This window comes from Anarrhichthys ocellatus, unplaced genomic scaffold (genome assembly GCF_004355925.1).
Source record: "Anarrhichthys ocellatus isolate YVR2014 unplaced genomic scaffold, GSC_Weel_1.0 scaffold75, whole genome shotgun sequence".
Lineage (NCBI taxonomy): Eukaryota > Metazoa > Chordata > Actinopteri > Perciformes > Anarhichadidae > Anarrhichthys > Anarrhichthys ocellatus.
In genome coordinates this window covers 47,217-72,216 of record NW_022280105.1, presented here as the reverse complement: position 1 = coordinate 72,216, position 25,000 = coordinate 47,217, and the positions used below count along the sequence as shown (strand labels likewise).

Sequence of the window (25,000 nt, the reverse complement as noted above, 5' to 3'; positions counted from 1 at the left end):
AGTCCCAACAGTCCCACGTGCAGTTGCTCCCAAGGGCCCTGAAGTAATGAGTGTTAAGGTGCCTGTACCTTCATTTCAGCGGGTTGCTAATGCAGAGGTGTGTATAGATCACAGCTAATATTTTACTCTTGATAAACTACTTTAGCAAGAGTTGATTATCATTTTAATTTAAATAATTGAACTGGATTGAATGCATATTAATTGCAAATAGAAGATAGGCCATAATTCTAACAGATTTACAGTAACAGTGGAAGTTAATATGAAGCCATACAGTAACAGGGTTCAATAAAAACGAATCTCTTTTATTTTGTACAGGCGATGGTTCTCGCTACTCTTGCTATCTGTGTTTTTATGACAAACTTTTGAAAAGGAGACTGTCTCAATGGATTTTGTCTAAATAAAGGTTAATAGAGCTGAAATACTGATTAATAACAGAATAATAAATGTCTTACTTAATTTTCTTCTCAGAGTACACCAGAATGCTACATTTTAAAGCTCTTTTAAAATAAAATTCTCCAAAGGTCTTTAGATTATACTGACCAAATTTGAAAAGGATCTGACAAAGTCTCTAGGAGGAGTTCGTTAAAGTATAGCGACTAGAAATCAAGAGAAAATTCACTCAAAAATGAAAATGGCTGACTTCCTGTTAATGTTAGAGTGTTGTCCCAAAACAGTTTTTTTTTAAGTCTTCATGTGGTGCATGTTCCTACCAAATGTCATACATGTAGGTCAAACGTAGCGCTGGGGCTGCATTTTGTGGAGTCAGCTTGTTGTTTAACGGCGAATCACTTAAAATGGCTGCCACGGCTACGCCATTCCATCAAATGTAAAGCTTTGAGTAACATTTAATAGCAACGGTCTTTAGATTATACTGACCAAATTTGAAGTAGATCTGACAAAGTCCCTAGGAGGAGTTCGTTAAAGTATAGTGACTAGAAATCATGGGAAAATTCACACGAAAATCTAAATGGACAACTTCCCGTTAATATTAGAGCATGGTCCCAAGACACTTTTTTTTAAGTCTTCATGTGATACATGTGCCTACCAAACTGCATACATGTAGATCAAACGTAGCACTGGGGCTGCATTTTTGAAAATTTGTAGGGGGCACTATCGAGGCAATTTGAAAGGGTCAAGCCAAAAAGCCATATGAAATATTTATTTCCATCACTTTACACCTGTGCAAAGTTCCAAGGCTTGTTGAACATCCTAAACCACAGAAAAATAAGCTTCATTTTTTATGGCGGATGACGCATTGTCACGGCAACAGCGTTTAACGACAACTCACAATATTCATGATGAAGCATTATCAATGTATTACGGCTTACTTTACCAAATTTGAGACTGATCTGGGCAACTTCCTAGTCGGAGTACATCAAAGTATAAAACTTGTCATTTCCTTTTGCCAGTAGGTGGCGCTATGACTTTGTGAAAATGTTGGCATGGAAATGTGCTCAAGCCTGGACCAGCATCATGCATGACAAGTTTGGGGCAGATTGAATAAAGTACCTTGGAGTTACAACAACTTCCTCTTTCATGGCAAACGGCACGAAATGTGCGTGACATGTGCGCCACATAAAACGAAGGTCGTTCAATGTCAGTAGACCATTTTAGCAACTTTTCATCATTAAAGTCTCAAGATCATCTTGACCACATTTGAAGTCGATCACTTAAATTCTGTGGGAGGAGTTCGTTAAAGTAAAGCGCCTGAAAACGATGAAATGTATGTTACAGGACACATTGTGAACATATACTACAGATTTTGTGATGATTGGCCATATGGTTTTGAAGTTATATGTATTGCTGTAGAAGGCCACGCCCCTATGAAGTTCATTGGTCCATATATTCTTAAATGCAATGAGATATCAATAAGCTTTTCGTAACTTTTGATTATATAGATCCAATAATGATCCACAGCAAATTCTTTCTTTGACATGTCAGAGCCTTGTAGCTGGCCGAGCCATACGTGATTGGTCAGTGGGCTAGCGTGACATGTTGGGCGGTGACAATCCCAATATCTGCTGCCTCTGTCGAGCGGACATTTTCAGCCCTCAAACGCATTAAAACGTATTCAAGAAATACAACTGGGGAGGCTCAACTGTCTTCACTGGCGTCCATGAATCGAGAAGGAATTCTTACTGGAACTAAAACGCACGGATGTACTGAACAACCGTGGGATTAACTCTTTGTAATCAAAGAAAGAAGGATGGACTTTGTCTTTAAATAGTGAACAGCAGCTTTGGTAAGTGAACTGCTTTTGTTTTTACATCTGCAGTAGCTTTAATATGCTTGTTTATATATTATTATTTGCACAGCTTGTTTTTATGAAGATGGATTTTTGTTGTTTTATATGTGATAGGAACCATTGTTACGTCCAATGTTGTGGTGGGGACACATTTAGTCGGTGCCAGTGCTGCCAACTTGGCGACTTTCTCGCTAAATCTGGTGACTTTCCAAACCCTCATGGCGACTTTATTTGTCAAAAGCTACTAGCGACAAATCTAGCGACTTTTTCTGGTGTTGTTGGAGACTTTTATGGTGTTTTGACGCGCAGCAGTCCCAGCTGCAATCAGAGCAGAGAGGAGACACACTCTCGGCGTATTCATGTATCTGCACTCTGCAGTTAGTGTATTTGGGTCAATGACATGACATGCATATTTTTGTGTCCGAGTCCACTATTTCCTTTGAAAATAATTGTATCAATTCGTGACATATATAATTTCATTCTAGAAAACCTAGTTTTATCTAGTTTTGATACATTTTCAGTACAATCAAATAATATATATTATTTTATGTTTTGGCATCTCAAACCCTGAAAATGTCAGGCGGTGCACCTGTCCTAGCAGATGAACAGACTAAGAAAACTATTAAAAAAGGTATTTAAATGATAATAAAATAAAATACTATGGCATGCTTTTATTGTTGAAACGATTCAAATAAACCAAATTTTTACAAATACCAATAGTTTTAAGCTGTTGCGATAATTTAAAAACTTTTGTCCAGCAATTTGAATGTTCTCAAATGTCAGGGTGGCACAGCTGTAAAGATGGGACTTTTATTATAAAATTAAAGTGGAAAACAGTAAACAGGTTATTGCATCATCAAGAGGACCTCAACTGACCTTTATAGCAGAGTGAAAATGTTTTTATATCTCTTTTGAATATTGATAAAAACAGCTACTTTCAACTTATAGGTAGAGTGGTTCACTTTCCATGTCAGGGCGGTACAACCAATGTAAAACTAGAAAAATGTTATTTTATCATAAATGTCTTTATTCTATTTAAAATGTATATGTATCAAGTTGTTAGCAAGAACAAAAGCTAATGCTAGTGTCCTAGTAGATGCCTGTTTAATTTGAAATCAGTTGCAAATGTCAGGTGGCACAACCAGTAAGGCAGGTGGTGCAACTGCAAAGAATGTTACTCTATATTATATTTAAAGCTCTAACATTATTTACAGTGTTAAGTTAAAGATATTATACACTTTCAAACTATTTTTTATGATATTAATGAATATTTTTTAACTATTAAGGATGCCACTGTCAAGTAAAGCAAAATCAGCACGACGCAGGGAGCAGACAACAAGTCATGTATCGAGTGTGTGCAAAACACTGCTACAATGAGGTAGAAGCTGCAACACCCCAGGCGGAAGCGACTGTGGTTTTGCCTATTCCAGTTATGTGCTAAACATGATTACTATGAAATATTTACTTCTTTTACTTAAAAAGAGTCTGTTAACTAAAAGCATGTTGTATTTGAAAAAAAAATGCAAATTGTCTGCATATTTCCTGTGATTTTCAGGTGGCACAACTGATAAATGTCATGGTGGTGCGACCAGGTAAAATATTAATTTAAAGCAATAAATAATAGGTTAAAGTGAATTATTTTTTGCTTAATATGATGTGAAGAACTATTGTATTGAATGTATTCATTTGTATATTTGTATTATTATGTTTCTCTGTTTAAATGTAAAATCAAAAGTTAAATATACTAAATATCTGGCCAAGAGAACGCAATTATGATAAATTATTGTGTATATATATATATAAAACACAACCACAAAATACGATGTGTTAGACACAGTAGACACTCTAAGGCAGTGGTTCTCAAACTTTTTCTGTCGCGCCCCACTTTGGAGGAAGAAAAATTTTCATGCCCCAACAAAATTGTAACAAAATAGTCTATGTTGAATTTTTATTGAAATAACATTTTGTGACTCCTCCGTCTGTGCTTTTTCAAATAATAGAATAAAGAAACTTGCAATCACTTTTAAGTAAACCAGATTGTTCCATCAGACAAAAACTAATAAAATGTGCAATCACTTTGTTAGAACAATGCAAATAAAGTTATATCTGTGCAAAAAATAACTACAATTTGGCAAAAAATAGCTTATTGCAATTGGCTGCAATTAACCTGTTTTGCACTAAACATCTTTTCAAGATAACAATAAAGTGCAACCTGTGAAAAACTAAACAAAACAAGTTCAAATATTTGGCTATAAAGAGTTTTACACTGCATTTTGCTTGCGGTATTCATCAAGTTTCCTCTGAAAGAACTCCAGTGGCTTATTGACGTGAATGGGGTGTAATGTCTCTAAGTGTCTTTTTAATTTGTTGGGTTTCATACTATCCGCAGCTAGAGTTTTCAGACATAAAACACAGACTGGTCTCTCCTCATCTCCTACCGCGTTCACTGTGAAACCCAGAGCAAGATAGGCGTCCTCATATTTTCTTCTTGGCTGCTTGCTGTTCGTCTCGGATGCATCGCTTGCGGTTGCTTTTCTGTTCCCGCCTGCCAAATAACTCTTCATTTTGAACACTAAGCCACACATGTGAGTCGCCAAGGATCATGGCCGTCACGCATGCGCAAGCGTAACCTGTTAACGGCCTAACGTAAACATTTACACGAAAGTACAGGCATTTCGCCATGTATTTATTAATTTAAAAAATAAAAAAAATAAAAAAATTCTGTTCCCCTTGCGCCCCACCTGTAATACCACCGCGCCCCACTAGAGGGGCGCGCCCCACAGTTTGAGAACCACTGCTCTAAGGGATACTTGTCAAAAATTTCAGTTTGAATAAATATTCGGAAAATATATATTTTTTTAGAAATATGTGGTTGCGCCACCTGACATTTTTTAGCCTGTGAAGTTAAAAAATACTGTTAAAAACTATTTAAAATACTATGAAAAGTTGGTTCACAACTTAGACTTGTTTCACCACATTTTTCCAGACACAAAAATATGCATTACATCCATTTTGAAGATAATTTTTAAAATTACCTTTTTAGAAGCCTTATTTGTCAATGACCCATTTATAGGTGTTGAGCTTCATTTTTACACGAAACAAATAATAACTGTAGCTGTGGCATCATAATGAGGACAGCAGTGAAGGCCCAGGTATAAAATGCACGGCCCACCACTGCATTGTAGCAATATTGAAATACACAGCATTAATGATCTCGGTCGTTAATCTCGGCGATTATTGAGCATACCCCACGTTATAAAAATGACAGTAACTTAAGCAACAAGATAATAAACACAATAATCTAACTAGCCCAGACACCGTAAGTAGCTTACTAGGAGGTGATTTCGTGTTTTGAGATTGTGGTCCTTCTGAGTTTGTCAGTGGAATTCAGGCAGCGTGGCTCTGAGCGGCGCATTCGATTCTCGCGGTAGCAGAGATTTTCTTCGGCTCAGTAAGGGAATTCCCGTCCTTACAGCTAGCACAAAGTCAACTTAGTTGGAGAGGAGAAATGTGTTTCCCTCTCTGAAGAGTCGGTCTCTTCACTTCTGCATGAAAATGGTTCGCTTCCTCGTCCAGGATGCAAACAAAACAAACAAACAGTCCAGTAGATATGTCCAGCGAATCTAAAACTGTTAAACCTAGGATTTTCTTTTAAATAGCAAATGTTGCGTGCGTGCTTTCGTGCACCGATGCAAGGTCGGGGAAATAGCAGTGCATTCAGGGGGGCTCAGGGTTTTTATAGTTTTGGGGGTATCCGGTTGTAAAACCGGAAGTCCTGCCTTGGCATCTCTGGGCTCGTCCAATGAGAGCAGTGTTGCATTTGGATGACGAGTTCACACCTTAATGTGAGCTTCTTCCAAGTGGGGGATTTGGTGCTTATCAAACCAAATCAGGATGAACCCTTGCCTGCAGAATCGGCAGGCCCAGATCTCTTTGTTTCAAAGCACATGGTGAGGACAAGGAAGCACCTGGGCCCAACACAGTCATATGCAGAATACACTGTGTGTAGATTGATTCACATTGGTTCACAAGCGTGATTTCCTGCCTGTACGCCATTGGCAACATAAACTGAGGTTAGCAAAACAAGTGGATTGGTGTGCATGTCAGTCATTCTATGGGGAGCACATAAGAGATGCTTTTGTGACCTCTTGCCTTTTGGTAAACTGTTTAGTGTTATACAGTGTATCTTAGAGATGTTTCTACACCTTGATTGAATTTCACCTTTGGTAAATTCAGTTGATTGGACATAATCTGGAAAGGCTTGCCAGTCTGTAAAATGGGGGTACAGGGAAAGCAAAAACAGAAATCATATACATATTGATGTATCACAATATGTAATGACACATAACTTGATAGAGGACTTTATCCATATTACCTAGCACCCCTAATTAGGCTGTCTATTTGTCAAATACCTGAAGTGAAAACATAGTGACTGTTGCAAACATGTTAAGGTGAGAAACAGGGTCACGCAGTTGCCGGAAATGTGAGTAATTGTTTATCTACAATGTCTAGTTTTTTTTTTAGTTTTTTTTAAGTTTTCTTCATTTCAGGTTTAGGAGTTTTGAGAGGTAGCAAGTCCCATCATAATCAAAGCCCTCATAGTTCACTGATTGGTCCAGCACTGAAGCATGTTGATTGTGTGATGTGTTTCAGGCGGTGTGGGCGTTGGGGAACATTGCAGGAGATAATGCTGAGTGCAGAGACTATGTACTTAACTGTGGCATCCTGCCGTTTCTACAACAGTAAGTGTTCTTCCTTTGTCTGTCTTAATATGTAAAACATTATGCAATAGCAACTGGATCCTGTGTTGTCATGTCCAGGCTACTCGCTAAATCCAACCGTCTCACAACAAACCGCAATGCAGTATGGGCTCTGTCCAACTTGTGCCGAGGGAAAAACCCACCACCTGATTTTGCCAAGGTAAGTCTAAGCGTCATAACTAAATTGAAATACTAGAGCCCATTTGCCTTATTTCTGCTTGCAGCATTAATTGTTGTTGGTCCAGCACTGGTATTAATCCGGCCTCTACTGTTTGATGTCTGTTTCTCCGCTGTGTGTCAGGTCTCTCTTTGCCTCAGTGTGCTGTCCAGGCTTCTGTTCAGCAGTGATCCAGATGTGCTGGCTGACTCTTGTTGGGCTCTGTCCTACCTGTCTGATGGCCCCAATGAAAAGATCCAAGCTGTCATTGACTCTGGAGTCTGCCGCAGATTGGTGGAGCTACTCATGTAAGTCAGATCCACAACATAGGAGAGTAGTCATTTTTTTATTCACTATAGGAAGAACGGGCTGAGCTGTATTGTCAAAATATAAGGGTGATATATACAGTGGGTACTCGCATGCTGTCCATTTCTTCTGATCATCCTTGAGATGGTTCTACTCCTTCATTGGAGTCCAGCTGTGTTTCATTAAACTGATTGGACTTGATTAGGAAAGGCACACACCTGTCTATATAACACCTTACAGCTCACAGCGCATGTCAGAGCAAATGAGAATCATGAGGTCGAAGGAACTGCCCAAGGAGCTCAGACACAGAATTGTGGCAAGGCACAGATCTGGCCAAGGTTGCAAAAGAATTTCTACAGCACTCAAGGTTCCTAAGAGCACATTGGCCTCCATAATCCTTAAATGGAAGAAGTTTGGGACGACCAGAACTCTTCCTAGACCTGGCCGTCCAGCCAAACTGAGCAATCGTGAAAGAAGAGCCTTGGTGAGAGAGGTAAAGAAGAACCCAAATATCACTGTGGCTGAGCTCCAGAGATGCAGTAGGGAGATGGGAGAAAGTTCCACAAAGTCAACTATCACTGCAGCCCTCCACCAGTCGGGGCTTTATGGCAGAGTGGCCCGACGGAAGCCTCTCCTCAGTGCAAGACATATGAAAGGCCGCATAGAGTTTGCCAAAAAACACATGGACTCCCAGACTATGAGAAATAAGATTCTCTGGTCTGATGAGACCAAGATTGAATTTTTGGCGTTAATTCTAAGCGGTATGTGTGGAGAAAACCAGGCACTGCTCATCACCTGCCCAATACAATCCCTACAGTGACACATGGTGGTGGCAGCATCATGCTATGGGTGTGTTTTTCAGCTGCAGGGACAGGACGACAGGTTGCAATTGAAGGAAAGATGAATGCGGCCAAGTACAGAGATATCCTGGAAGAAAACCTCTTCCAGAGTGCTCTGGACCTCAGACTGGGCCGAAGGTTCACCTTCCAACAAGACAATGACCCTAAGCACACAGCTAAAATAACAAAGGAGTGGCTTCGGAACAACTCTGTGACCATTCTTGACTGGCCCAGCCAGAGCCCTGACCTAAACCCAATTGAGCATCTCTGGAGAGACCTGAAAATGGCTGTGCACCAACGTTCACCATCCAACCTGACGGAACTGGAGGATCTGCAAGGAAGAATGGCAGAGGATCCCCAAATCCAGGTGTGAAAAACTTGTTGCATCATTCCCAAGAAGACTCATGGCTGTACTAGCTCAAAAGGGTGCTTCTACTCAATACTGAGCAAAGGGTCTGAATACTTATGACCATGTGATATTTCAGTTTTTCTTTTTTAATAAATTTGCAAAGATTTCTACATTTCTGTTTTTTTCTGTCAAGATGGGGTGCTGAGTGTACATTAATGAGAAATAAAATGAACTTTTTTGATTTTAGCAAATGGCTGCAATGAAACAAAGAGTGAAAAATTGAAAGGGGTCTGAATACTTTCCGTACCCACTGTATATACAGCTGACAGTATTAGGGTTATTATTCTCAAATCATTCATCCCACACCTTCACCTTCCCTCAGACCTCTTATGTATTTCCACACTGGTACCCATGCATAATCAAACACTCTTCATTCCCACATTCTTGAATTTAAGCTTCTGCAAACTATATAGAGTTATGGTGGCTTATTCTACAGTCGGTAGTAAATAGAATATAAATAAAACATTTTAATGTCATTATGTATACTGAAGGCTTTAATTATTCTAGGGTTTGCTTGGCCACACAAAATTATACAATATGAAGAAATCAATATGCGTGAAAAGAGAAAAAATATCTTTAAAATATATATATATATTAGTGAGACATGCCAACTACTTCCTTTTCAAAAGCAAATATTTAAAGGTGGTTGTATAAGCACTATAAACTGACCACAGGTCTGTTGCTGTAGAAAAGTGGGCGTCTGTACGTCGGAGTTGTTGGTATAATGTCGGGATTGCAGTTTGGCTAAAGTATTCTCTTCCCATCAAGACATAAGGTGACCTCTAGTCCCGTGGTTTAATCATGGATGTGACTTCCTTCTCGACTGTCTGTAGCAGGAACGTGTCCTTCAGAGGTGGATTGTTGTTGCGTTCATACTGTCGCTCCACCGTTTCCTTTTCCTGTCATGTGCAGTGTGTTAACACAGTGTTTTTCAACCTTTTCTGAGCCGCGGCACATTTTTTACATTAAAAAGATCCCGCGGCACACCAACAACCAAAAACGTTACAAAATGACACCTTTTTAGCATAATACAGCATACTGTATATGCAGGGGTGTCAAACTCAATGACAGAGAGGGCCAAAATAAGAAATTGTGACTACGTTGAGGGCCAAATAGTCACCATTTAATAAACAGGATAGAAGGGATATTGGACAGAGTGCAAAAAGAATACATGTTTAGGTTGGCTACATTATTGTATGCATACCAGAGCTAGATGTTTGGCATCTTTTCTTGGCTGCTAGTTCATTAATATCTGGGGTTAGGTTCTGTGGAAACCCTCACGATGGAGTGAAGGTGCATCAGTGAGATGACTCCTGTGTGAGTTTGTGTTCATCTTCATCACAGAGAACAGCTGCTCACACAGGTATGTGCTTCCAAACATGCAGAGCATTTGAGCAGCATGTAGGCGGAGTTAAGGCATCGTTTCGGGGTGAAGCTTGGAAACTGTGCAGCTCCCTCAGAGTCGCACTTTGCCTTGAGTGTCATTACACTGGGGGTCTATCAGCTCCACAGGTGCTCTTTCCACGTCAACTGCAAACGGATTGCTGAGCACTTCAAATTTTAATTTCTGAGCTGCAAAGTCGGCAAATCGCCGGGTGAACTTTGTGCCAAGTGCGCCCAGTTATCAGCAAAATGCGCAGTCGGGAATACAGCGGTGGAGACTTTTACTGCATCACACATGTCTGTGATCACACATGTCTGTGATCACACGTCCCCGTCCCTGAAGCTGGAGGTTTAGCGCAGTGAGATGCTTCCTTATGTTGCACATAAAGCCAGCTAACATCACCACTTTTCGTCCCGGAGCTCTGTGGTGTGGCGGGCCAGTTATGATAAACATATGATATTTTCTGGCGGGCCGTCGTACCAAGGGCCGGATATATGCTGACAATTTAATGACAAGTCTCTAAATGTGTTGATCCTTACTAGGCTTTTCATCTGGGTTATTTTGCCCAGTTCAGAGTCTGCATTTTTCCTTTTAAAATATTTCTCCATCGCTGCTCGTCTCATCCCGCTCGTCATTTCATTCTACTGTCGTAAATTAACACGTCATTACTGTGCTACCTACTGCCACCCACTGGCATGGAAGAGTATTTATTACTTAGTCAGCCACTATACTGCAGCTCAGACGCTCAACAATGGCAAAGTATTTGCAACAACTAAATAATATTTTTTTGGACTCATTCAGTGAAATTGGACATTTTCCCACGGCACACCTGACAATCTCTCATGGCATACTGGTGTGCTGCGGCACAGCGGTTGAAAATCACTTTAACAGACCGTTATGCTGCTAGCTGTCAGCTATAATGTTACCTAGTGTGCGGTTCGGCGTTGTAAATTTGCAAATGTACACTAATACGTTTTTAAAAACTGTTTGTGTCACAAATTGTTGTTTGCCATGGTGTTTTACCTGGTAAAGAGCGTTAGTTGTGGATATTAATTATTGGGTTATAAAGTCATGACCATTACGGGTATACTCTGGTTTGGCAGTACATGAAAATGTATATTGTACGGGAAATTAGAACCTGTATACATTTAAAATGAAGGCACAACATCAGAATTCCATAATGCAAAATTGATTTTTTGCCAGTATAGTACCCAGATACACAAGCCATTTGTCACTGTCACGGGTCAAAAAAGTGTCACTTGTAGACCCCAGAATGGCGAAAAGGGGGTTCGGCTCCCATTTCTTATCAAGTGCTTTTGAGTAAAAATAAGTCCAGATTGAGTGGAGGTTGGGTGATGTCCTGAATTGGTGTGCTAGGGTGCCAGATTGATTCTTACATTTTTCCAGTGGCTGACCGTGCATTTTACACCTGGGCCTTCACTGCTGTCCTGCAGCTGAAACACAGCTACGGTTATTATTTGTTTTGTGTAAAAATGAAGCTCAACACACTAACTGCAGAGTCCACATATATGAATATGCCGAGAGTGTGTCTCCTCTCTTCTCTGACTGCAGCTGGGAGTGCTGCGCGAGAGAGTAGCCACCTGTGAGTGCTTTGGGGCAGCGGAGGGGCTCACGGCAGCACCCGCTGCTCGTTCACGACAGTGCAGAACATACGTGCTTTCAGGTCAGAGTCAAAACACCACAAAAGTCTCCAATAACACCAGAAAAAGTCGCTAGATTTGTCGCTAGTAGCTTTTGACAAAAAAAGTCGCCATGAGGGTTTGGAAAGTCGCCAGATTTAGCGAGAAAGTCGACCAGTTAGCAACACTGGCACCGGCTAAATATGTCCCCACAGCAACATTGGACGTAACAATGGTTCCTATCACATATAAAACCAAACAAAAATCCATCTTCATAAAAACAAGTTGTACAAATAATAATATATAAACAAGCATATTAAAGCTACTGCAGATGTAAAAACAAAAGCATTTAACTTACCAGAGCTGCTGTTCACTATTTAAAGACAAAGTCCATCCTCCTTTCTTTGTTAATAAAGAGTTTAATCTCACTGTTGTTCAGCTTAAATAATATAGTAATACTAGCAACCAATGGCCAGTGATGGCAAGTGGAATCATTAACTCTGTTACATAAACATGGTTTGGCATCAGGCCCTGACCAAAGTCCTTCTGTGTATGTACAACCTGAAGTTGACCACAGGCGACGCTCTTCCGGAGTGGAGAGTGACTGCATCGCTGTAAGAGACGAAGGAACTGAAACGCATGAATACATGAGAGCAGAGGAAGTGGGGAGAGGAAGCTGTGCAGCAGCTTTTGCAGCTGTGTCTGCGCAAGCATTTCCTCTAGAAATGTCATCAGTATTAAATGTGTGAGCTGCGCACTTACAAACAGCTACAGTATGGCTGTTGGCAACAGAATTGATTTTAACAGTTCAGCAATGAGTGTGTGATGTAGGACAGGTTTACCGTCAGATTTAAGGAACTTTCTGTGTTTCTACAGAGCACCAAAATCATGTACTACACCGAATGCATAGCGAGAGTCAGTGTGAACTGTGACTGTGTTACCTTCAGCAAGTTTGCATGCTTCAGTGAGCGCGATGAGCTCAGCTGCCTGGGCAGAGAGGTGACATGGCAGAGGACCTGAACACAGCACATCAGAGTCAGAAACAACAGCAAAACCCACAAGATTAGTACCGGTCTGAGGATCGCGAGAGGCAGATCCATCAACATACATTACCATGTCGCTGTTGGGCAGCGGAGTGTCCATCAGATCAGGACGAGGAGTGCACTGAGCTTGGAGCTCAGCCAAACAGTTATGCTCCTCTCCATCACCAGGAATAGGAAGTAATGATGCACGGTTAAGATTAGTACAGCGTTTGACCGTTACGTTCGGCATGTCTAGGAGACATGTGTAATAACGCAAATATCGCGCTGCAGAGAGGTGAGAGGATTTATGTTCGAGGAGAGTCAAAGACAGAATGAGGAACGAGCAGAGTTAGTGGTGCGTACCCCACTATGTCACGTGAGGCAGCGAGTGCCTTTTCAGCCGCGGCCACTGCACGCAAACATTGTGGCAAGCCTGAAGCGACAGGATCGAGTTTTGCGGAGAAATACGCAACTGGTCTTAGTTTATCACCATGTGATTGTAGCAACACTGAGGTCATGCAGCCCTGTCTTTCATCTACAGTTTGAGTGAACGGTTTGTTAGGATCTGGCAACCCTAGAGTTGGTGGTGTTTGTAAAGCACATTTCATTTGTGTGAAGGCAGAATGACCCTCTTTAGTCCAAATTATTTTGTCATGTGCGGTGAGATTTTTACCGTGAATCAAACTTGATAATGGCTGCTCCATTTGTGAGTAGTTGGGTATGAACGACCGACAGTATGAACACATGCCTAAAAAGGACATCATCTGTTTTTTAGTGTTAGGTTTTGGTATCGACACGATTGAAGCGATTCTTTTAGGTGAGAGGGTTTTCCCTTCCCCTGAAATGTCATGACCTAGAAAATGTACATTTTGCATTACAAACTGTAATTTAGATAGGCTTGCCTTGTGGCCTTCTTGTGCTAGGTGTTGTAGCAATTTAATTGTGTCTTTCTGGCACTGTGCTTTAGTAGGAGCTGCGATAAGGCAGTCGTCAACATACTGCAGAAGTGCAGAGCCTGGTTAGACTTTCTAAGCTTTCTCTGAGTGCATCATTGTAGATTGTCGGTGATTCGGTGTAGCCTTGACACAGTCTTTGAAGGTGTATGGCTTACCGTTGAAGTTGAAAGCGAACCAAAATTGACTGTCTTTGTCGACTGGGACGCTGAAAAAAGCATTTGACAGATCAACCACAGAGAACCATTTAGCTTCAGGAGGAATCTGAGCTAGAATAGTGTAAGGATTAAGCACATTTGGTGCACGTGCATGAACTGCAGCATTTACTGCTTTAAGATCTTGCACGAAACGCCATTCAGTAGGTTTGCCTGCATCTCTGATCTTTTTAACAGGAAATATTGGTGTCCTGACCGGTGAGTCTGGACATGGAATAATCACGCCTGCTTTCAGGAGTGAGTCAAACACTGGTGTAATACCATCAATGGCCTCTTGTCGCAGAGGGTACTGGTGTTTGTGGGGGCGGAAGTCAGAGCGTGGGGTGATGATGACCGGTTGACAGTTGATCAGGCCTACGTCATATTTGTGCGCCGCCCAGAGTGTCTGTGGAACAGAAGTGAGGGCGGGAGAAATTGACGTTGGATTAGTTACAAAGGTTTTGACTCTGTCATTGTCTTTCTCATAAAACACATAGACTGATCTGCAGGCAGGTGTTAAGAGTACACAAAAACATCTGTGGAACCCTGTTGACTTGGAGCGCAAAACCAGGGGATCACACGTTCTTTCCCAGTCAGTTAGCGCCTTGCATTGTGCAACGAATGGTCCCAAGTCTCGCCATTGATCAGTGCGTCCTTTGGACAGCGAGATGTGAGGGAAATAGTCGGCAACTTGAAACAATTCTTTCTGTGTTGGAGAAAGAGAGACAGATACAGCAGATTTGTAAGTCGACCAAAACAAAGTAGAGCATACTATCGCATCATTGATGCCTTCAAAAAATGCGTCTTCATGGGGGTCGTCTGGACCCCAAGAGACATGTGAGGTGCAATGAAGATGTTTTGGATTCATGCGTTCTGCATGTGGTGAGACACGTGCGTCTATTGCGTGACTAAGTAGACGTGCGTCATCAATAGGAAGCCACCATTGGTAGGCAAAAAGAGGTATGGACTGAGGGGAGTCTGCTGCATCATTTGGTGTATGACTCTACGCCTAGTCACTTTTAAGCCTTCTGAAGATGTCAAACATATGCCAAATGAGCACATTAAGTCTCTGCCCATTAGATTAATGGGACAGAAGGTTGAAAGTAGAAACGAATGTTTCACTTTAATGTCAGGTTCTGAGTCAGTCTGGTCAGTGTGTACACTCGTCATAGGAACCGTGAATTTTTCTGTTACAGTCAATCCCGAAGCCCCTTGAGAATAAACCAAACGACCACTCATATGCTGTTTAGGAAAATGTTTTTGCTGAATTACAGAATGAGTAGCTCCCGAGTCTACCAAAAAGATTAATTCTTTCACTTCCACAACTAATTTAATAGTTGGCGGGAGTCATGCCCTGGTCCGGTGACAACGGTTCTCATTTTGCTGAAGTCAGTTGGGCCAACATGTTTGACCAGCAACCGGTGGACTTCTGGACCCGTGGGCATGAATTCTTTGCAGAATATCAGGAAGTCTTTTGCAAAAGTTGAACCAATGTTGATGTCAGGCAGGTGTGATGCAGCTTGTAGACTGTCAGTTTGGATCCAGGCTCTGAACACGAGACCTTGAGCACCATTGTCCCCTGGTACTTGGATCATCGGGGCTGTGAAAACGGTTTCGTCAGTGCCAGAGTTCATGGAGGTGTTAGGGCTGAAAAAATCAGCGAGTCTGCCGGCAGTTCCACTCCATGTGAATGGGTCAGCCCATGACGCTGAAGGCTGGGGTTGAGGCGTGGTCATGGTCTGAGGATGGGTCGCGAATGGGTTGGATGGTGAGGCTGGTGAGGCCGGAGATGCTCTGTAGTCAGCATTGCTCTGTTGAGCTATGTTTCGCTGGTCAGTGTGGAGGCGGGTCTCTCGTCTGCCCGCAGTTGGACCAGAATATGGCGGAGGAGGAAGTGGGTGGATGTCAAGTTGTTGGACTCGTTGTGGGGAAGCTTGATAGCATGTGTTAAGGAGAGGACTGCCCGCTCCTGTTAGACTCGGATACATAGGAGAAGGAGACAAGAATGGGTTATTCTGTGTGTCTGGAATCAGTTTTTCTTCTTTTAAACACGTCATCTGTTTCATCATTTGTTTTCTTTCCCTACATTCACATTCCATTTCCCATTGAGCCAGACATTGCTGGTTCTTTTCTATCATTTCCAAGTCTCTGATTTTGAATTTTTTACCACTTTTCATTTCTTTCAATTTTCCTTCTAAATCCCCTCGTAACATTTTAAGTTTAGTTTAGTTTGCATTTCCATATTTCTGTTGCATCAGTTCCACTATCGGACCCGCGGGTTCCGTTTGTTTAGTCTGCCTTCCACCCATCTTTCAGGTTGTGGAATCGTTAACGTTTATCTTGAATAAAATACAGTCATCGCGTAAGTCTTAGTTTCTTTACTGAAGGGAAAACTTTGCAAAAATCTTATTTGAAATTCACGTTAAGTTAAATAACAACGGTCTTATTTCAAACCTTATTTGAAATTCACGTTAAGTTAATAACGGTCTTATTTCAAACTTATTTGTGTAGTCAAGTGATCTGTGTTACGATCTCAAAATGTTTTTAGTCTGAGTTAAATCTTCACCGTAGAACACAATCCTGTCTTCTACGTAAAACACGTGAAACGATGCCCCAGAAATACTAATGGATTTTTAAACAAAGAAAAAATAAAACAAATATACAAATGTTAAAAACAATTGTATTCCCCAAACAATTACGACTACGTGATCATTCATCTGTTTCTTTTTACGTTTTTTTCTTTTTACGTTATAATGTTATAATTGGAATTTCAACTTCTTACCCGAAGTGCAGGAATTAATTCGTTGTCTGGATACTTTTGAAGTCAGTCAGGCCTCCTCGGGTCGCCCGTTCTCTCTCTCTGTGTCTGATGAGGTATTGAGACAAGATCGTCTTTTGGGATCCTGGAAAGGCCTTTTCACCGGACGTCCTTCGGAGTCCTGACGGACTTTCAACGTATCCTGTTCGTGACGCCAAGTTGTTGTGGAATATTTCTATGACTATTCGGAGAGAAGAGTGTGAAGGTTTTCAATCAATATCAAATAAACAGAGTCTTGATGAATGATCAAAGTTGTAATGTCAATTTATTGCGTTGCAAGCAAGGAGAGCAGATTCACAGCCACGTATTGCAGTAACTGTGAGTGAGCTTCCGAGATCAGTTCTCCGTACATGTTTATTTATACCCTAAGACGGTTTCCTGTTCTTCATATTTTAGCTTAGAAGACACAAAAGGTGACAGAAAGAGGGGGGCAAGTCATATGTGTGCATCAGTTGTCTGGTACATTTCCTTTACATTAAGAGGAAGGTGTTTTGTCTCATGCCATTGCCTTATATGACAAAGCAAGTGCCTGACCTATGCTAAAACCTTACATGGAGATATCAAGTGACAACAGGCGCTTCCTCTCACGCTTATGCTGATGTGTCATACAGAGACTTTATGCAGAGAACATGTTAACACATATTTTTACCGTTACAGTGGACAGTGACAACTGTTTAATTTAATTTGAATTTATTTATTTATTTCAAACGTGACAAATGAGTAAAAAAAACTGTAAATATAGCAAACTATCAATAAACAAATCATCATACACAACATAAATATATATTAAAAAGAAGTAGGAAGAAATACACACAAATACCACTACTCCATAAGTCAAATAACTTAATATTTATCAGATAAACCTTGGCAATGAAGTAATCTTCTCCCCGGATGTCCAAGTTGAAGATGAGATAATCCTTTGGTCCCACGATGACATTTGCAGTCTTACAGCAGCAAAGGGGACAGAGCAACAAGGAGAGGTATCGGCTTCAAATAAACCTACACGGGAAATGACGTGACGATGACCTTTTACAATATCTATAACATTCTATAACATCAATATCTACAATAATTTGTATAAATACATGCATAAATAAATAACATCCATGTGCATACTTAGGATTTTCTTCTGGCTACCTGAACAAGCAGCAAAGGAGATTCGTGCTTGATCAGTGTGGTCTGTCCTTTACATCATTTTTGTGGCCACCGTGCAATGGTTGTAAGTTGAAATTGATGGTGTGCTGATTTTTGTCAATTGATTGGTCCTGTTGTTCTTGTTAGTGGAAAGGCCCCAACCTGAATTATTTAAAGCACTGTTTTGAGCAGATTCTTGCAGAGTACAAGTGTTTATTATTGGACAAAACTGAACATCTTTATTTGAACTATTGAAGAATAGTTTCAGTTCATCAATGTTTTGGTGTGAAAACTGTCAACTTCTAAGAAATTTAATATCAGGACAAAATTCTCACCATCAGTAGCTTTTGCTATAATCTCAACACTACGCTGTGTGAATGTTTCTTTGTGTTTGGCATAGGCACAGTGATTATAAAGTTGTTTCTCCTGCTCTACGTGCGGTGGGCAACATTGTAACAGGAGATGACATCCAGACTCAGGTAGAGGCTCAATCACTACAATTACTGTAGACACTGGTTCCCTCACTTTATTTCTTCAATGATTCATTTGTAAGAGATAAAATACAGTATTAAATGTAGCCATCTTATGTATGTTTGTCATCTCAGGTTATCTTGAACTGCTCAGTACTGCCGTGTTTACTCCACCTCCTCAGCAGTCCCAAAGAGTCCATCAAGAAAGAGGCGTGCTGGACTGTGTCAAACATCACAGCAGGAAACAGAGCTCAAATTCAGGTAAAGGCTGCTTCACTTGGGTTATATGTGTTGTCTGAAGAATAGCTGCTGTTCTGCGTCACTGGAGCTGACGGTTCCTGTCTTGTCAGAATGTCATTGACGGCAACATCTTCCCAGTACTGATTGAGATCCTTCAGAAGGCTGAGTTCCGCACAAGGAGAGAGGCAGCGTGGACTATTACTAACACCACCTCTGGGGGCACTCCTGCACAGATAAGGTATGTTAACCAGACTTTAACACTCTGGCTAAATCCCAATGTCCCCCCCTAAATGTCCCTCAAACCCTGAACCCTCAAGGATTTACTGACGTCACCTGAGATGGTGTAAATAGGAATGGGACAGCACTTTGCTGTAACATATCATGTTACCATGAAAACGACAATAAATATGATGTATAATTGTGTGTATTTATTTTATACTTTGTACTCCCTGATTTGAACGTCTTCAGGCTCTTTCCTCACAAGATGAGGTAACTTCATGTAATCTATTTACTCATTTTGTCAAAACAGCTTCAATGACAAAATCAAATATTTGATGAAATAAATAAATATCCTCTGATTTCATGTTTATTTTTTGTTCCATCTTTAATCCTTAATGTTTCTGAGTAAATTTTATATGACAGGCTGAACACACGTGAGCCGTCCTCTTTGTTTACCTTTTTTTTTTACGTCTCCATGGGTCCACTGGTTACCCCGTGTTTAACGTCACACTGCAATGATTTGTGGGTAATTCCCTTAGGCTAAGTCAGCATATCATGCTGACTTACGGAAAGGGCTCATAAAGGGCTCAAAATGTCTGCGAGAGCGCCCTCAAACACTTGACTATTTGACAGTGGGACATCCCTAAACCCTCACGGACTTTGCGGGAGCGCGCCCCAAAGTCCGTGAGTCCGTAAGGGGGGGACATTGGGATTTGGCCTCTGGGTCTGTCCCTGGTGGACTGGTCTCTGCTGGAGGCCCTGCAGGAGTCTGAGCTGAAGGAGTTTCTGGTGAATGATTTCATCTGATTTTGGTGGCCCCAAGACAAGCATTAAGAATGACTATGTAGAAATAAACAATCTTGTCTTTGATGGTCTCGTTTACTTCTGTAGGTCATATAGTCGTCAGTATTAAACTGAGACTGTTTTAAAACCAGTTTAAAGTTCCTCACAGTTCTTTAAAATAGTTACACGAACCAAAACATAAAACAATCAGTTCATTACAAATATATTGAATATGAATTTAAATAGTTTATTTGATTAACATTTCTCTTTGTGTGGACAGGTATTTGGTGTCTCTGAATGCCATCAAACCCATGTGTGACCTGCTGACAGTGATGGACTCAAAGATCGTGCAGGTGTCTCTGAATGGCCTGGAGAACATACTCAAACTGGGAGAACAGGAGGCCAAACGGAATGGAACAGGCATCAACCCATACTGTGCTCACATAGAGGAGGCTTATGGTACAGCTCAGCCACACATCACACAACTAACATGCAAACACCCTACACCAGGGGTCACTAATAGGCAGACCGCGGTCCGGGTCCGGACCCAGACGCCGTTATATCCGGACCCTTGACCAAAAAACCGATTGATAACTGAGAATTATTACATTTTGATGGAGTGCTTCTATTTTAACCGGCGCAGCCTTTACAGCACTCGCTCAGCGGTCCAGGAAACACACCGACCAATCACATGCGTTGTCAGTCACATCACGTGATGCTGCTCAGCCAATCAAATATGTGTTTTCTGATAAGTTTCCCGACTCGAGTGAGATTTACACACACGGGGGAGACGAGGAAAGAGCACAAAGAATACGTGAATCAGAGAAGTTATTTCACATGACGTCCTCCAAAAAGAGTAGAGTGGCCAGAGAGACCAGAGTCTTTAACCAATAATGAACAGACTCTTATAGGATCATTCTTCCTACGGGCAGTTTAAAACCAGGATGTCTCATATGTTCAGAGACCGTGATGATTATTAAAAGCAGTAATATGAAGCTCCACTAAGAGACAAAGAACAACTCTTTTGAGCAAACGTACCCACTCACATCTGAAATGAAGTCACAGATAATAAATCTAAGAGTCCAATATTACACTAGCCTGAATTAAGTGTTGTCTTGCTAAATACAGTCTCTGGTTGAAACATGTACTGATAACTAAATAAATAATACAGTAACTGATAAAGTTTTTACTTTTTGACACATATCACACAAATCGATTGAAAGTATGAATTGACAACATAATTGAACAGCTAGAATGTCTCCTGAATTTAATGTTTTAAGTTCTTTCATCATTAAGAAAAGTTGAATCAGTGTTAAAACCTTTTTATGGAAATGGCTGACTATTTCACATAATAAACATTTAAACAGAACCAAAAATGCTCCCAAGCAGCTTAAAGGTCAAAGGTCTGAGGTTTGATGTCTTCAAATGATTTCCACTCGGACGTTATGCACCCCTAATAATTAAATTAGGGGTGTCCCAGTTTTTATTTCAAAAGCAGGATTCGTGATTGTCCCAGTTTTTAATTCTCTCCCCCCTGCTTACTTGTGCGCGTAAAACAAAAAAAGCACACTTGAAAAACGACACAGCTAGCTTACCGGTTGCTGTTCCAGACACCAAGGCCACTGGCTGAGTCAGAGATGATTGAGAAGCAACAGAACTGTAAGACCCTCCTGCTTCCCCGAAGGCAAACGGTGTGGCAACATTTTGCCTTCCTAGTGAGACATGTAATCAATAAAGCTGTTTGTAGGCTGCAGCAACCAGTCTCTAAACCCCCCCCTTCACCAAACGCTCATGATTGATGATTTCGACCATGGTCGTGTTATTTCCACTTAAAATTGATTGTGTCTACATCATTTTGTATGGTAAAGAATGTGGGCAACCAGCAGGATTTCGTGGTGCATTCAAGTGTACGTCGTAAGCTCTGAGAAACTCAAGCTGTTGTAAAGTACCCTCCTGCCAACTAATGGATCTTCTTTATGTTGTTTCACAGTTGTCTGGTGAAATATATTGTTATTGCACATTAAATCGAGGATTTAATTTTGACCATATGGCGAAGTCGTAGTCTCAAATTGACGGTGCTTAAAAAAAGTTTCAATTGAAAATCGAATCAAATTGACACCCCTACTGTTAATGCACCATAAATTGCATTTATTTAATTTAAAGCCAACCTGACTCTCTTAATGTATTTACACAAGACATATTTACTTATCATTGTTAATTGTCATTTTTCTATTAATATTGTAGCTGTAGTGTTATTGTCCGTACCTCCCAACCCAACCGGTCGAGACAGATAACTGTCTACCCAGAGCTCGGTTCTGTTCAAGGTTTTTTTTCCCCACTGCTGCCCTATGCCTGCTCATGGGGGTATGTTGGCTCTCTGTAAAGTAGTACGGCCTTGACCTGCTCTGTATGAAAAGTGTCTCCAGATACTTTCTGATTATGATTGGTAAGATTTTACGTTATATAAATACATTTAAATGAAATTGAATTGAACCTGTGTCACATTCTTCTCACATAAAATGAAACTCCTTACACAAATGGTGACAGCTGTGTAAGGAGTATATATTAATATATTAGCACATCCTTTCATATAATGCACTAGCTGTTTGAAAGTTCAAACTTAGTTATAAAGGAAGAGTTTACTAAAGTCAAAATTCACGCTTAACTAAATTAAAGCTGGTTGCACCACAGAACCACTTCTAACGTTCTTACGGCATATTAGTACTTACTAAATATTTACACCAATTAACTACTATCTACCAGCTGACCAACAGAACCATCTGCTTGCTACAAGAATACAAATGCAACAACCCGCATGAAACAACTAGACAAGTTAATTACAATGGACAGTATATTTGCCGTCAGCAGCTCATACGTGACTGGCTATATACCCACTATATATATTCAATGGCATGGATATTTCTGCCTGTTATACAGTACATTTAGCCATAAGGACATAATGAGGATTAGGGATCTTTCGTATTATTAAACGTAATGATGGATCTTTTGCTGCAGTTTACATTGTCAAATGCTTTCTGATTGGATTTGTTGATGCTGTAGCCCATTTGCTACACAAGAAATACATGTTAAAAAAAACCCAGTCGTGCATTTTTTTTAAATTTTCATAAAGAATAATGTAAACAACAGCAACAAAGGGAACATCAAAAATTGATAGTAACATCAAAAATCAACTTCACTGTTTGTTGTAAGCAGTGACACAAAAATGTAGCAAAGTTCATCGCCTCTACATCATCATCTATGTGCACCGTAGCTTCCATGGAATGTAATTCTTCTCAAAATAGTCTGTTTTTAAAGCCTTGTGCTTCAGACACAGTTGTGGCATTACTCACTCTACAGTTCAGTCAATCCTGTCGTACCTTTGCCACTTAGTTGTGTTAAGTGTAATATAGAAATAGAATGAGCTGTGTATGTGTGGGTGCACTTCTTCAGGCTTGGACAAGATTGAGTTCCTGCAGAGCCACGAGAACCTGGAGATCTACCAAAAGGCCTTTGACCTGATTGAACACTACTTTGGTGTGGAGGAGGAGGATGCCAGCCTGGCTCCACAGGTGGACCAAAGTCAAGGCCAGTTTGTCTTCCAGCAACAGGAGGGACCCATGGAGAGTTTTCAGCTCTAACCCCACCTCACCCCCACAGCACTTTCTTCTCCCTGGTGTCTAAACCTCTGCTAGAGACAGCGGCCTGCTGGCTTGCGAACTCTTCTGGGACCAACCATGTCTCTGCTGGATCAACTCCTCCCCAGACCTTCACTTCTACTAAGCCTTATTAAGCCAACAACACCTTATCTTGAGAGACAGAGAGAGACTTGTGAATATGGAGATCAAAAGTAAGAGCAGATTTGGCTGTTGCTGTTTGAGACTGTGGGAGTCTGAATGGAGGGCTCAGCTTTGCTGCTTCTATCCCATGTCTATGCCGTAGAAAGCCAACTCATTTTAAAGGAGTCTCCCTTTTTCTTTTGTATGATGGTCGTTTGACTTCCTGTGTGTTATTTTTATCGTTCTAAATTATGTTAATGTTATTACTGATACACTTAGAAACTGGTATCTCCAATTAAGCATCCATTCTCAGAAAAAAGGAAACAAGAAAGGAAGGAAGGAAGGAAAGGAAAGCCCCAACTGTGGAGGAGCTCCTCTTTGTCTTCTCCACCCTCAGCTCTGATTGAAGGCAGCGGCTTCCTGGATTATGTAAGCGGCCAACTGGCCCAAGTTAGTTTGTTATTTGAAACAGTGTTAGCTGTTCACTATTGTTTATGCTCCTTATTTTAAATGTTCTTTATTTCAGAAAGCAGTATCAGGGAAAATCATGTGTTGTCAATGTTAGTGTGTGCAACAATCTTGCAAGTTAAATGAGATTTTTGAGTTTTCTAATTTGACACTCGTATTTTAAATAATTTTTTCGGCCTGCAATTATCCTGATTTGGGGGGATTGGTAGACTTTATATATCGTATAAACATATGAGAAAGTGTAAAAAAAGTAAGTGGCTATGGGAGGGTGTGAAATGTAATTATGCTTTCTGTCTGATATGCAGTAATAGTTCCATTCCATCGCTGCTCCTCCTTATTGTGCCCATTTCAGGGTTGACCCTTTACAGTTTGTTTTATTTTGAGGTTTGTTTCCTCTGAACCTTCAACGCTTTGATTTTGATTTTCTTATGTTCTGATTTTTTGGTTGAAGCACAGTTGTTTTTTACCCCTTAACTGTAATTTGAGTAATGTGACATGAAGTCAACCTATAATTATGTGAAATGGATAATAGTTGTATAGCAGACATTTACATCAAACACATTCAATCATGAATATTTTCTTTCAGATTTTGAGTTTGTGCGATGGTAAATCCTTTTCATCCCTTCTTCCTGCCGGCCTGTAAACTCTCCTGGAACATTCCATGTTCTGCTTTTGTGGATGAAGTCTGAAGATTAAAGCACAGTGGGGGTTTCCTCCTATTGGCTCTACCCATGAACCCGTGAGTCTGATAAATCCACATTTTAGTACATCAATATTAATTGGTGGAGCACCTTAAATGCAATCTAATCTAAATTGACATGGAATGGAAAATATTTTTAATGTAGGAATTACATCAAAGTAATTCAAAATGTAATTGTGTATATTTTCCAATTACTTCTGGTTTGTATGATTGTATAAAACCCTAAAACTTTTTTAGGGTTTGGTCATGTTTTAGTTTTAAAGGGGTGAATATTTATGCAAACACTTATTTTACACTATATTTAATTAATTGACATTAGTTTGTAAAAATCTGTTTTCACTTTGACATAAAAGAAGATTTTTTTGCAAATTCTTGACAAAAAAGCCAAATTATATTGACCATGATTTCATGTATAAAAGCAACAAAAGGGGAAAACATCCAAGGGGGGTGAATACTTTTTGTAAGCATTGTATGTCATCCTAA

At 40.5% G+C, this 25,000-nt stretch overlaps 1 protein-coding gene across 2 annotated transcripts in view; it reads left to right on the top strand.

The window, feature by feature from the left end:
* The window catches only part of LOC116397909 (importin subunit alpha-6), a 32,881-nt gene extending 8,336 nt beyond the window's left edge, over nt 1–24,545 (top strand). For both annotated transcript variants that reach the window (XM_031873819.1, XM_031873818.1), the window contains 8 exons: nt 6,899–6,987; nt 7,066–7,165; nt 7,307–7,470; nt 18,262–18,340; nt 18,467–18,592; nt 18,682–18,809; nt 19,854–20,032; nt 23,024–24,545. In XM_031873819.1, the coding sequence (XP_031729679.1) occupies nt 6,899–6,987; nt 7,066–7,165; nt 7,307–7,470; nt 18,262–18,340; nt 18,467–18,592; nt 18,682–18,809; nt 19,854–20,032; nt 23,024–23,211 (1,053 nt within the window). In that variant the 3' untranslated portion in view covers nt 23,212–24,545. The remainder of the gene's footprint in view (nt 1–6,898; nt 6,988–7,065; nt 7,166–7,306; nt 7,471–18,261; nt 18,341–18,466; nt 18,593–18,681; nt 18,810–19,853; nt 20,033–23,023) is intronic.
* The last annotated feature ends 455 nt before the right edge of the window (nt 24,546–25,000 follow it).